The sequence below is a fragment of the Enoplosus armatus genome, chromosome 3 (genome assembly GCF_043641665.1).
Source record: "Enoplosus armatus isolate fEnoArm2 chromosome 3, fEnoArm2.hap1, whole genome shotgun sequence".
Classification (NCBI taxonomy): Eukaryota; Metazoa; Chordata; class Actinopteri; order Centrarchiformes; family Enoplosidae; genus Enoplosus; species Enoplosus armatus.
The window spans coordinates 23,657,229-23,670,798 of record NC_092182.1 but is presented as its reverse complement, the minus strand read 5'-3'; the positions used below and the strand labels follow the sequence as shown (position 1 = coordinate 23,670,798).

The 13,570-nt window shown below is 41.6% G+C and overlaps 1 protein-coding gene and 1 non-coding gene across 2 annotated transcripts in view; one reads left to right on the top strand and one right to left on the bottom strand.

The window, feature by feature from the left end:
- The window catches only part of stab1 (stabilin 1), a 64,664-nt gene that overhangs the window by 12,614 nt on the left and 38,480 nt on the right, over positions 1–13,570 (bottom strand). Inside the window, exons 47-58 of the mRNA XM_070901897.1 lie at positions 12,821–12,901; positions 12,411–12,557; positions 11,067–11,201; positions 10,921–10,980; positions 9,519–9,695; positions 8,606–8,695; positions 6,278–6,424; positions 5,299–5,355; positions 5,026–5,197; positions 4,199–4,348; positions 2,354–2,458; positions 1,364–1,480 (exon numbers count right to left, since the gene is read on the bottom strand). Coding sequence (XP_070757998.1) covers positions 1,364–1,480; positions 2,354–2,458; positions 4,199–4,348; positions 5,026–5,197; positions 5,299–5,355; positions 6,278–6,424; positions 8,606–8,695; positions 9,519–9,695; positions 10,921–10,980; positions 11,067–11,201; positions 12,411–12,557; positions 12,821–12,901 — 1,438 coding nt within the window. The remainder of the gene's footprint in view (positions 1–1,363; positions 1,481–2,353; positions 2,459–4,198; positions 4,349–5,025; positions 5,198–5,298; positions 5,356–6,277; positions 6,425–8,605; positions 8,696–9,518; positions 9,696–10,920; positions 10,981–11,066; positions 11,202–12,410; positions 12,558–12,820; positions 12,902–13,570) is intronic.
- Positions 13,285–13,356, top strand: trnaw-cca (transfer RNA tryptophan (anticodon CCA)). The gene has a single exon. It is a non-coding gene; the product is annotated as a tRNA-Trp (tRNA).

Genomic DNA, 13,570 nt, shown 5'->3' with positions numbered 1-13,570 from the left:
TTTGACGTGTAGCCTTTTGTAGAGTTCCCAATTCCGGGACAATAACAAATCATACAGACACCTGAAGTAAGCGAGCCTCCCCTCCCCCACCCTCATCACATTGAGCGTGTCCTGACCAGCTGCATCATTACCGGGTGTGGAAAGCCAACAAAATGATAATCAAACGAAACAAACAGTGAGTCAACTTCATTTGGGGCACAACCAGGGATGTTACCAAAAGAGACTTAATGTATGAAAGCAAACAACATGGGGGGGCTAGGAGCAGTCGAGCTTGGTAGTAGATTAAAAAAATGTATTTGCTGCCATCTTTAGAAATGCTCTCTGGGTAGGAGATCGCTCCATGTGGCGAAAAAGAAGAGGCAAAGCAAGACATGGCCCTTATTACAAATTAATATATGGAAATTTTATTACAGAACACCAGAATCTACAGATAGACTGGTGTGATTTAACTAGCAAAATAAAATTAATGATTTTAAACATGATGGGGGGTTAATCAAATATAAAAACTTAACTGATAATAAAAGGTACAAATATAGGTCAGAGAGCATTAGAGATGTCCGGTGGCTAATTTCTGTTAGCAGACTTCCTGTGAGAGCTGTTGTTTCATGGAGCTGTTATGTAAAAACAAAAGAACCTCCCACGATTTAATGTGAGGAAGATGAAACACAATGGACTGTTACAGGTCACAGGAGGGCTGGACTATTTTAAAAGGTTAAAGGTATCATGTTTGACATAAACTACAATTCAAATTCAAATGTCATGTGTGGACTTAAAGAAGCGCAGATGCCTTCAAAACAAAAATAATTGTTCCAACTCATAATCAGCATTGTATGTGCAAAATTGGGGGAAACCAGATGTGCGTTATTGACAACAACATGGTCATTGGTCACAGTCACTTTACCTCACACCCCCACATCATGTGTTTCACTACTGAAGCCCAAAACAAGCAGGAAATGAAGCTGGCTGCACTCCAGACCTGACATGAGCATCATAGGGAAGATACCAGGATACCTTTTGTCCCCTTGAATTGAAGCTGCATTTCCTACAGTTTAACTCTCATGTTTTTGAGGAAACAGTCTGAAGTAGTTTGTTTGAGCCACAGCAGAGTCAGAGTGACCTAACATCCTGCAGCAGGACGTCAGCCAAACATTTTTGTGTTTTCATTGTTATCAAGCTTTGAAGGTCAGAGTTTTATACTCTTTAATACTACTACTACTTTAATATTACTACTTTTTTAAAAGTACATTTACTATTATTTTTATTATATGACACATCACCATTCTCTGGTTAGTTTGATATATCTGTTCATGTTCCTACTTTAACTCACTGTGATCATGCAGACAAAAGGCTGCAGGATACTCACGTGGCTCTGGACTGCAGAAGGTGCCGTTCCCCTGAAACCCAGATTTACACTGACAACCAACACCTGGCACACAGTCGGCCTGAGCGTGGCACTGCCGGCACTCCTCTGGGATCGAGCCTGGACAGACAGACGGAGGGATGATTCATCGAAGAAGGAAGTTAAAAAGGTAAACAGGGATTAAAATCTGTAAAATAAATTCAGGAGTTAATTTAAGCAACATGTCTGTATGAAAAGTAACAACTAGAAAGCCCTGAGAGAGCAGAAATGTCCACGAGGCTGCACGATCCTCTAAATTAATTTGAAAGAGATGTTTTTAATCTGTCAAAATACACACATAAAATCAAGCTGATTGGTTGATGATACCTCAATCCTGTCAGGGAGCATTAGTGCTCTCTACATAGGTGAATTCAGGCCACAGAGTTACAGGTTTAAAAATGTGACATGTTGCTGTGATGCCACCTGTAGTTGAAATGCCGTCCCATTTTTTACGGCTGCTTGTAGTTAATGAGTGCACATGTCAAGAACTTCACAATTAAGTGTTGAAAACAGTAAAGAATATCAAAAAACAAATCTAGAAAAGGCAACATTTTAAAAGTGCACTGGAACTTCAAGAATGTCTTAAGGACAGTACACGTAAGAACGTACTGAAGGAGTTGAAGTGTCAATTGAAGAGTTGGAAATGAAAGCAGTTAACAAGTCAGTTGAATGTTCATCACTAATGAGATGAAATTTCAGTCGAGGTAAAAGTACTAGAAGCTGAACTGTAAGAAAAGTAAGAGATGAAAGCTTGCAAAACAGTCTCTCACCACTGCTTCAACAGTTTTTAAACTAACAAATAAAAAGGTTTGCCCCTAAAGCCAAAATGTGAAGTGCTTTATAAAAACAACATTGTGGTGCCACTGATCCAGAAATACTAGTTGAAAAATATCACCAGACTTATCCTTTATATATCCTGGACTTGTATTAATTGTATTCAGGAGGGACACTCACCTATTTCGTTCTGGCAGTGATCACCCGCCCAGCCCGGGTTACAGAAACACTGTCCAGAACCTTCAACACCCTCATCACACCTTCCCTGCTTCCCACAGCTGCAGACTAAGAGAGAGAAAAAACACAAGTCCACCTCCCTGATAATTTAAAATAATCTAACAATAGAGTTGTGAAGATGGAGTTATTTATTTCAGGGTTCCTGCAGTAACAGTCTGGTTAATTTTCTCCATAGACAATGTTAGGGCTTGTGTCCATTTAGTGTTTTTTTCTGAGAGTTCTTAATAAGGTCAGAGCGCATGTAGCAGCATGCAGCCGCCTAGAGAAAAAGTGCTGCGCACAGCTGCTTTTTTCTTTCCGACTTTTTTGTGCGGCTGCTTTGAGCGTTTCAAGTTGAACATTTTGCGCTTCCTATTAGATGGAGAAAACAGTGGAGGAGAAGCTTGTTCTGGCCGTCCTGAGCTTCATGATATGTCAGACAGAAACAGAAAAACCCATTTGTGGGAGCCGATCGGCCAGACACTGAATGTTGCTGGTGAGTGTTGTGCTTTAATTCCCCTTTGTGTTGTAAGCTTATTGTTAGCTGTGTAGTCAACCCTCTGTTAACGTAGCGTTAACGCATTGTTGTCATAGAAACAAAACCCACACGCAGCGCTTTTTTCTCTCACGCTTCTTCACCTCTTCCCAGCGCTCCACGGCGCGCTGCCAGAGAAAAACGCTACATGGACACATGGATAAACATGAAACTATGTTGAATCATCTGTACAGAACATTTCTGTAAAAGTCAAAGGTACAAGCCTGTGGACACACATGGAGGAGGTGGTGCACTTTGGTAACAAACATCCAATCACAGAGCTTCAAATTCAAAGTCGTGTGCGCCGCTAATGGCGAGCTGAAGCTGAAGATTACATTTTGTGGAAACATGAAACACTCAGTTTACATCAGTTCACTTTTCTGATTCTGGATCACTTTGGGATTAATTCAGTAACCATGGCAACGGGTTTTGAATTCGCTACAGCTCTGATTCACACCTCTGACTGGCTCCTTCTGCATTGCAAGGATGACATTGATGAACATTGAGGAGATCATTAAAAGAAAACTTTGAAACCTAAGCAGAAGACGATCAGCAGCTGTTTAATATTTTTAACCGGGTCTGCCGGGTGACTCTGAGTGAAGACAGCTGGCAGGTTTGTCCTGAGCTGGAAGCACACCCAGCTGTGTGATGGTGAGTGTGGAGTGTTGCTATGGCGACAGACTGCTGGAGAGCTGATGGGGGTGAGACTGTCTGCTGACTTCAGATTTTTTTTTTTTTGGGGGGGGCAAATATGTTTCTTCCTCAAACGTAGACACCACATGGAGACAAGAAGAACTGTGATTGGTCGGCTCGGTGTTTTCCCCAACAACTTTCAGATGCTGGTGGAGATGTTGATAGTGAATACAACGTGAAACAAGTTGAAGAAAGGTAATCTACTCCTTTTCTCCTTCTGCTCAACATGATCGCCTCCCACTACGGCTGTACAGCAGTAGTTTCATGTTCAATAATGAAGCAAGGCGAAACAGGAGTTACCTGGATGTAACTCCATTTATGTAAATATGTGTTTACTGGCGATACAATCTGCTGCCACTGATATTTGTCATTTCAACCAGTGAAAGCAATGCCGCTACGTGAGTATTTTGAACATTGGTCTTTGCTCTTAATAAAGAGCGAGATGTTTGATCTTTTTGCTGTGAAAACTGTCCACAGAGAATCACATAACGTTATTCTGGTATTTCCCTCTTCTAGTTTGGGTTCAAACACACTGTATTTTGGGTTGAAAGCAAATATGGCTGTGTGTTTTTTTGGTCTACCTGTGCAGTTGGGGCCGTAGCGGCCGGTGAAACACAGTTCGCAGGCTTTTCCTTTGAAGCCCTCGTGGCACATACATCGTCCTGAACCGCGTAAACCATCGTCACATTTACCATGGTTGCTGCAAGGGGCCTCCACGCCACCTGAACAAACTAAACAACACAGGGAAGGGGTGGAGTCATAAAGCACAGTGAGGACAAGGAGGGCTCCTCCTGGTAACAAAGAGGACACGTGTGCTTTTTCTCATGGCTGATATTTTGCTCTGTCAAAAACAGACGTACGGAACAACTTGAACAGAGCATGCATTCCTGAGACACTTTTGTGTCATATGTATTTCTGCTATAACAGGTCAAAATGTCCGCCATGAAAAAGTCCAACAAAATTACACTAGGGGGAAGATGTTCATAACGAACACAAAATTCAAAATTCAACAAGTCAGGTAATAACCAAGCAGCAAAAATTACAACAGCACTTTGGTCCAAAGGAGAATATCTGCTGGCCAGATTTCTATTATATCAGCCCCAGAGGATGATTTTGATTGGTTCTGGTGTCTTCAGACAAAATTCCCTCGAGAAGTATCTAAATCTAATGTGCAGATTGCCATGAAATGTCCTGATTTGATTCCTGCCCTCCAGAGGATGAAAACTAGATTTGAATTGGCCCAATGACCTGTCCTCTAGCGCCACCCTCAGGACAATCTTTACATCTGTAGCTCCACAAATGGCACAGCTCTAAGAATGAACACTGGAGCCTCTCGAGGGACATAAGATTTTCTCCAGCTGAAGGTTTGAATACAAGAGTATCTTCCTCATATGCCGTCCTTCCTTACCTTGACAGTCTCGGCCGTAGTGGTTTTCGCAGCACTTTTGGACCCAGGAAGGAAATTGACAAACTCTCTTACAGCCAGTCGGGCTGAAATGATGAAGGTCCAGGTCAGTATACCAATGTGGGAAGCCACCCCCGTGCCTGGAGCGAAGGTTCGTACAACTCTCCTTCTTTCCCTGGAAGAAGGCAGGAATGACGTTTATCTCTACACAGTTTATGTATTGCTCAAGCTACTAATGTTGATTGATTGATTTTTTAGCAGACAGACAGATCTCACCGTGTCTTGGTGTCTGAAGGGGCAGGATGGAGGGTTGAGGCAATGTCCACAGCGTCCCTGAGACATTTTAAGACAGAAAGCTTCAGTCCAGCTATACGAGGACGAAGTCTGAGATCAATTTAACAACTACAGCAGTGTGGTATCGGTATTGCAGTAGTGGAGTCATACTTGAAACAGTGGCACTAGTAACAGTATTTATGGTAGTAGCTGTATTAAGACCTGGTCACATCAGAACGTGGCACAGGGAAATTCATCCATGTGTCTTAATGAAATATTAAGTTTAAGAAGTTTGGTGATATAGGGACTACATGCAGGGTTGGTTGGTAATTTACTGTAGCTGGCGAGCTAAAATGCTATAAATATAGCTCCCTAGGCTTCTTTCTCTACAGACATACTAGGTGTCTGTACTGGGTTATTTATTCACCTGGCATTTTGTTCTCAGGATTGTACATCATTTAATTTAATAAAGAGTTACTGAAGGGGAAAAAGCTCTCTCACTGTCATTTAACAAACTTAAGTTCACAGTTTATTCACACATTTATACCATTGACTCCAGTCTCATACCTGTCTGTAAAACAGTCCTCTTGTGTGGCTCACTTTATACTCCAAAGGAGAGGGTTTACGAAGGTTCAATGAAAGCTAAAAAGCTCTGGCTCTTTCTGTCCCCAAAGGTCAGTGCAGTGGAGAAAGGATGCTCTTGGTCGAATTTTTACTAAGATTTCTTTGCTCCTGCGAGCAAATCCACCGATCAGAAAGTGAATTGATTTCACCATGAAGCTGGTGTGACCAGGCCTTTACAATGAGCAGTTAGTGTGGCAGATCTAATACCATAAGCAGTCTCACTAGTCTTGTGATCGTGCCGGCAGGACTAAAAGAAAAAACAGTCCAAAAATGTCCTGATCTCATCAGACTATCCTAGTGCAAGTATAAACATTTGTATTGTGAGTATTAAAGCAGTCACAGTATTAGCATTACTAACGGAAGTGGATCTGTTCTCCAGGCTGTCGCAGTGCGCTCCGAGGCCAGGTGGCTCCAGCAACTGGTCAATGCCATAGGCCAAGCCCTCTTTGAAGGTCAGGTAGCGCTCCACCACCCTGGCTGCGTTATCATTAAGCAATACTGCCCCCTGAACACACACACACACACACACAAAATCAATAACTTTTAAAAACAGTTCACCACAGTCACAGAATAAAATAGAATGTGAAGAAAGCGATCTATATGTTTGCTGTGTACATTTCTGTAAGCTCATTTGTTAACCATGGAGGCACGTCATCACCTGAGAGTGAGAATTTTCCCTGATGCATGAGAAAGTGAAAAGCAGTTCAGACAAAAGGTGTGTACAGGTGTTCACAGACATCCTGCAGAACTGATTCTTCACTTTGAGGAATTCCAATAAAGCTTTTTCTGAAACTAACCTAACCCTAACTTCTCAATAGTAACAGAGCCAGTCAGACAATTGCCAGACAAGACGCGAGGACTTCCCCCCGCCCCGGAGAAATAAACGTCTTGTCAAGATAACAAAGTAACAGCAAGATGTGAAGACAATAAAATGGCTCTTTTGATTGTTTTAGCTGGTCAAGTGAAAGAGGAGAGACTGAACACATCCATCTTCTCTTCATCCTGTCTCTGTCTTACACACACACACACACACACACACACACACACACTCCCCCCTCTCTCTTTCCTCTTCACTTCTGATCTGGTCTGAGATAAGACGTCCACCAGGCCTGCCATAAATGTAAAAATGCATTCCTGAGGAAGTAACACTGTTGTTCTCTTTCTGTTAGCCAAGTCTGAATTAATGTAAATGAGTTATCCAATCAGTCAGTAAGCTAGCTAACATTACTTAGCACATGTTCTACTGAAGAATAGTCCAACTGCGATATCTGACGAATTATTCATTTACAGATTTAATACATTGTTTACCATGTGATCACACTGCAGTCTGGTGATCAAAGATAATAAATGTAACACTAAGGATGCGATTACGAGTGTGTAAAATTGTAGCTTATATTGTGTGATCAAACTATGTAGTGTTAACTTTCTGTTCACCTATTAGCGGTATTAAAATGTATGTTTTGGTCATTAAATTGTTAGGAATATTAGGTAACTGATTGAATGATGTTTTGCTGCTAAACCACGTGCTTCTGAATGATTTATATAATCACAAAGCCATCTCATGTCTTTAATCACGTTGACTTGTGGCGCGTAAAACTTCAATTAAATTCACTGGAGTGAAGTGCAGAAAGCATGAGCCGCCAGTTTAGGTAGAAGTGTCAAACAAAGGAATAGAAGTTAAGGTGCAAAAAAGAGCCTGACTGACCTCCTCCCTTCAGGCTGGTCCTCAACTTGAGCTCGAACTACATTGTTTTAGTTTATCTTAGTTCTTTTGTTCCTCTGCTAAAGTCCACGTACAATTTAACCTTTTTCCAAGCAAACTTCTGACTGCCTCAGTGTTAAACTGAAGAATTATTTCTTTTTGACTTTTATATTTTTGTACCACAAAGCATTGCGGTTATATAGTATTTTCCTTTTTGAAGTTTTCATCTGGCCAACGGAGCTACTCAAGCCTAGCTGAAGAAGTTTTCTTTATCATATAACAGTTACCGTTACATCTTATTAATCCTTCATTTATTCAGTAATTAGACATTTAGCTATAAATAAATGTCCTCAAGTTGTCTGTGTGTTTTCTTTGAAGCAGAAGACAGAGATCAATGTATTGAAAATAATTCCACTTCCTTCTTGTGAGGCTGATCAATTTAATGACTCATATAGCTTATTTATTTTCCTTTGAATGAAGGTGGTGCCCCAGAGTAAAAATATTTCATTTTAAAGTAGTTTATAGGAGGACTAATAATGCTCATAATGTATAACAGTATGAGCTCTTTGTGACACCAGAGGAAATAAAGAAACGCATCAGGTTCAGTAAAGTTCTGCATGACCTGCTGTCAGTCACCAGAATTAGATTTTCCTTTGTTGGTCCACGTAGCGCTGATGAAGCAGGATGATGTCACCAATCAATGAGTTACCCGTCGGTCCAAATCACTTCACGTTCACAGCTGTTGGTTCATTGATAAACAGTCAGTGTGAACATGAAACAGACCAACGGATCATTTTTCAGGTTCGACAGAGACCGTTGATGGTTGGTATCCAGGATGTTGCTGCTGTTAGTATGAAACAGTGTTCCCTCCAACATCACCATGGTTACATGAGACAACACCAGTTACTATAGCAACAGCGAGCTGCCAGGTTCAGAAGGCAACATGACTACCTGTTTGTTTTATGTGTGTCTGTGTTTTCTTACCACCATGGTCTTTTCACAGCTGTACTTGATGGTGGACCCGTGCATGTTGCGGAACTTCGAGTATTTATTCGGTTGACTGACACTCATCACCTACACACACACACACACACACACACACACACACAACGAAAATCATATTGATCTGTTTCTAGAGCTACAGCTACAGTCAGACAGACCCTCCCTCCTCCTGCTCCTACATCCACCTCCTCCTTTTGAAGAAGGACAACTCCACAGTTTTGGATATTCATGTTCATGTTAGGATATTTCCTTATGACTTTGATGACCCTGTGACCTTTCCTCTGCAACCACCCCCCAGGACAAACTTTATATTTTCAGTGTGGGCAGAGTGGGAATCACTCTCAGCCCGGGAGTTAAACAATGCAGAGTGACACACAGATGTAGGGTGGTCAGGAGGGGGAGGTGGACTAGTATTGGCAGAGGATAACTTGTCACATAGGCAAACATGAGTTTTCCATTTTTAAATTCTGTGGATGTTTATTACAACTATATACATCTACATCAGTTTATGATGATAACTGAGTGGTTAAGGTGAAACCTCAAACAACTAAACAACAAGACCTTGTATTTGAGACGACTATAAACCAACAAAAACATTCATTTCTCAACTGAAAATGAATTAAAACAGAATCCTAGTTCCTATAAAAAATAACCTGTGACTCTGAAGCACACTGTCTTTGAACTGAAGACAATCTTGACAAACAGAAACTCTGCTTTTCAAAATAATATATAATGCGCACCAACACTGATCACAGGTGTGGAGCAGAAACGATTAGTCGCTAAATCAGTTAGTTGTGGCATTACACAGGTGATTTTTTTTTATCATTGCTTTCTGAGCTGTAATGAACTTTTCATCCTTTAGCGATTCTCCTCCTCCTCCTCTTCCTCCTCCTACCTTGGCGTTGCGTATGATGTGAGCTTTCACAGTAGCAGCCAGTTGGGCTTGGTGGTCGGGGCTGAAGAGCCAGCGTTGTCTTTCAGCTGGCAGGGAGTTGAGGGCCTCGTCTGTGGGCCAGAACATGGTGAACGGCTGGTGGATGGACATCTGGAGCACTGGGAGTAACCCTGCATCCTGCACAAACAGTACAGATTACTGTCAGTACTCGCACTAGTAGTAAAAGTTGCAGCAATAGTGCTTTTTTCTGTGCCCTAATCCCACTCCTTTAATATAGAGAATCTGCTGATATACTAATATCAAGTTTGATCTGATATATATTTCTAATTATTATTATAATTATATAAACCTAACTCTACTATATTAAAATGAATGGAAAAATCTCTCTAGATCAAAACATACTTTAGCCATGCTAGCGGCAGGACTTTAGGGATGCCACTGTCGCTTGTTCCACCACTTTGGTCTCGACAGCTATTGGATGATTGCCATGAAATGTATCATTCATCTCCACCTCCAGGATGAATGGTGATCAATTTGGTGATCCCCTTAACTTTTGAACGTCAGGTTTATCTCCACATTTGAGCACCGACATCGGTCCATAAACATTACAAAGAACACAAAAGCCACAATTTGTGTGGTGGAGGCGCACACACACAGAGAGCTCTCAAAAATCGCAAAACACCTTTCACGTATGTAGCTCATGTATTTCACACATACCAATATGTCCATTAAAACGCAACTTTTTATGTGAATTTGGCAGTAACTGGTTGCCAGCAATGGCACTCTTTCTAACACGCCTCTCCTCCCAGTGGGGTGCACGGCGAGTCACCAAGATACAAAACCGGCACTGGCGAGAAAATAAATTCAGTGCTCCACAAATGCCAGTTTGCCAGTGCAGAACTGGCATAAAATAAAGTATAGTAAATAAAATACAGCATAGCTATAGTTAAGTACATTAAAGCATCTGAGTACGTCTTCCATCTGTGCATGTAACACAGTCCAATAGGAACAACTATGTGTAACACAATGTGCCACCACCTTTATTTCACTTGTATACCTTTTATTTATAATGCATTGACTTTTTTAACCCCCTGTAGCCTGTGTCCTCTCAATATTTCCGCTGGTTTGTGTTAGTATTGTTGCCTTTTTTTGCTGTTGTGTTTCCTTGTGTTATCTGATATAAAAAAGGTGAAGAGTGTAGTAGAAGCAGGAGATGGCATCTGGGAAGTAGTAGGCAGTGATAGAAGGAAGTGAAGGAAGAAGAGGAGCAGGTATAAGAAGAGGATGTGTAGATGTGTTTGAGGGATACATGAAGGAGGAGAAGAGGTGGTGGAAGAGGGTGAAGGAGGAGAAAGGAGAAATCAAACTAGGAGGTGCAGCATGTTTTTGATTTTTGTTTTACCTCCACGAGTTTGTAGAAGCGGCTGTAGCCATAAAACACAGCAGCTGAGGTGAAGTTCATCTAAACAGAGAGAGCGAGAGACGTCACGCTGCCTGTCTGTCACTTCTTATCGATCATCAGTAATTTATTCACTTCAATCAGCGCACCGTGTTTGACTGGAGGATTGGTTTGTCCTGCAGCTTGTAGGGCGTCAACAGCGTGTCGATGTGGTGAATCACTCCGTTAGCTGTGGTGTAATCGCTCATCACGATCCTCGATCTGTTGTTGACCCAGACTGAACCCTGCAGGCAGAGAGAGAGAGAGAGAGGCAGACAGGTGGAAACACAGACCAGGTGAGAGAAATGTGAGACAGGTGAAGACAGAGACAGCTGGAGAGAGAGGGGGGATTTTCAGCTTAACTCAAGCTTCCTCGTCCCTCTCGACAGTCATTTTGTGCACTTGCAGTGGATTCTTATCATGGATGTTTCGGTTTGTTTACGCTGGTGTGAGAGTTGTCAATCGAACTCTGGTGTGAACTAAACAACCAGACTATGGCTGATTTTAGCATAAATTCAATAGCTAAATTACTATTAAATCCATCTGCTAATCGCAAACTGTAAAGAACAGGATCTCTGTATAAGCGACAGGTTACATTGATAAGAGGATCATATTTTAGCAGTTCTCCAATGAAAAGTGAGTGAAACAAGTGAAATGTATCAACCACACAGTAACACAGTGCGTTTCTGTGTATTCGTCACTATTTATAATACGATGTCCAGTTGACTAATAATGCTCATCATTTACTTCAAAGGTTTTTTTGGGGGTTTTGGGGTTCACTGTCTTGCTCAAGGAGGTGGACAGACATATTTGTACCATCAAGTCCTGTCCTGTCTCCTCTGTGGAGTAGTTTACGCTGCAGCAGAGGAGGTTAAATAAAAGTGGGTGGTGCAACACAGCTACTAGGATATGATAGCCATCCCCTAAAAGTTCAGCACTGGATTTGAGTTTCCAAGTTCATCAAAGTTGAAGTTGATGGAAAAGATTTGCACAGATTCACCATTTTAAATGCAGGTATGACTGGGCCTTGTATTGAAGCTTACAGCTGATGTCCTCCACAAACGAATGAGTAGAGCGGGTTGGGGGTTCGAGCCCTGGCTCCCCCCGTCACGTCCAAGTGAGCAAGACACTGAACCCTAAGTTGCTCCCAATGTAGGCCAGCACCTTGCATGGCAGCTCGGTCGCCATCGGTATGTGAATGGGTGAATGTGACCTGATCTGTAAAGCGCTTCAGGAACCATTAAGGTTGAAAAGCTATATAAGTGAGACCATTTACCATTTACACAGTAAAACCTTGTTTAGAAATCTATATCTGCTTTTGTTCCATTGAGTTGATGATCATTATTCTGTATTATTAAGTCCAACATCTGTTTGTTCAGTTAGTCTTTGAAAAGGCAACATCATAATGTGTGTGTGTGTGTGTGTGTGTGTGTGTGGGTGTGTGTGTGTGTTACCTGCTGCAGGCTGAAGTGCAGTGTGTGTCCCGAGATTGAGACAGCGAGCTTGGTGGTTTTGAGGTCGCTCAAGGTCAAAGTCTCACAGGAAACGATGTGGTAACGAACCAGGTCACCAAGGTGACCAAACCGGTTCCATTCCTCGAACTACACACACACACACACACACACACACACACACACACACACACACCAGTCAGTGATATATATATATATATATATCATGCACCATCAACCATATTCCAGATTTATGACTCACATACAAAATTTGACTTATTATATGATTAATATTGTGATTCAGCTTGTAAATAACAGTACAGTTTATTTCAGGGAAGACACTACATCTTAAAGATAGTTAATATCATTATTGTTACATTAGACAATATACAAACAGCAGATGTTGTACACACAGCGGAGGCGTTGTTGCTTTCCTCTGCCGGGACGAAAACAGTGAACGGTCCGTCACCATGAAGACCACGCAAGCTGGACATCTGAGAAACACAAAGAGAACAATGTGAATTTATGTGATGGTGGATCAGGGGCCTGTATCACGAAACAAGTTCAACTTAAGCTCCTTTTCGAACAAAAAGTTCCAAGAACTACGGAACCAGAGAAACTAATCTCAGGAACTAAACTGGGATCTAAAAAAAGGTCCCTTTTGCACATTCCTGTTTTTCATCTCATCTGAAGCAGATTAGGAAAATTAGACCCATGGATTAAAAAAAGGGCAGCCCCTGAAACACGCTTTTCATACCCAAGAAAAGCTGGCTAACCAGCCGACTTCTTCATCTGCAGTAATAAAAAGTTTACAGCAACAATTTCTGTTTACTCTTGGTCAGACTCAGAAACAAGCATTTGAAATTTGTGCAGTACAGACTCTGTGGCGCAACGGTAGCGCGTCTGACTCCAGATCAGAAGGTTGCGTGTTCAAATCACGTCAGGGTCAATTTCTTTGAATAATTTCCCCCCCGGGGATCAATAAAATATTTCTGATTCTGATTATGTAGGAATCTCAACAAGTTAGTACGACCCACAGTCCGAATGAACACAACTATGACAATACAAAAAAATATATTTTTCCTCTAAGTTTATATTCCACTTGGAAAGTGGAAGCTAGTTAGCCTAGCTTGCTAAAGTTAGCACAGACTCCCACTAGATGT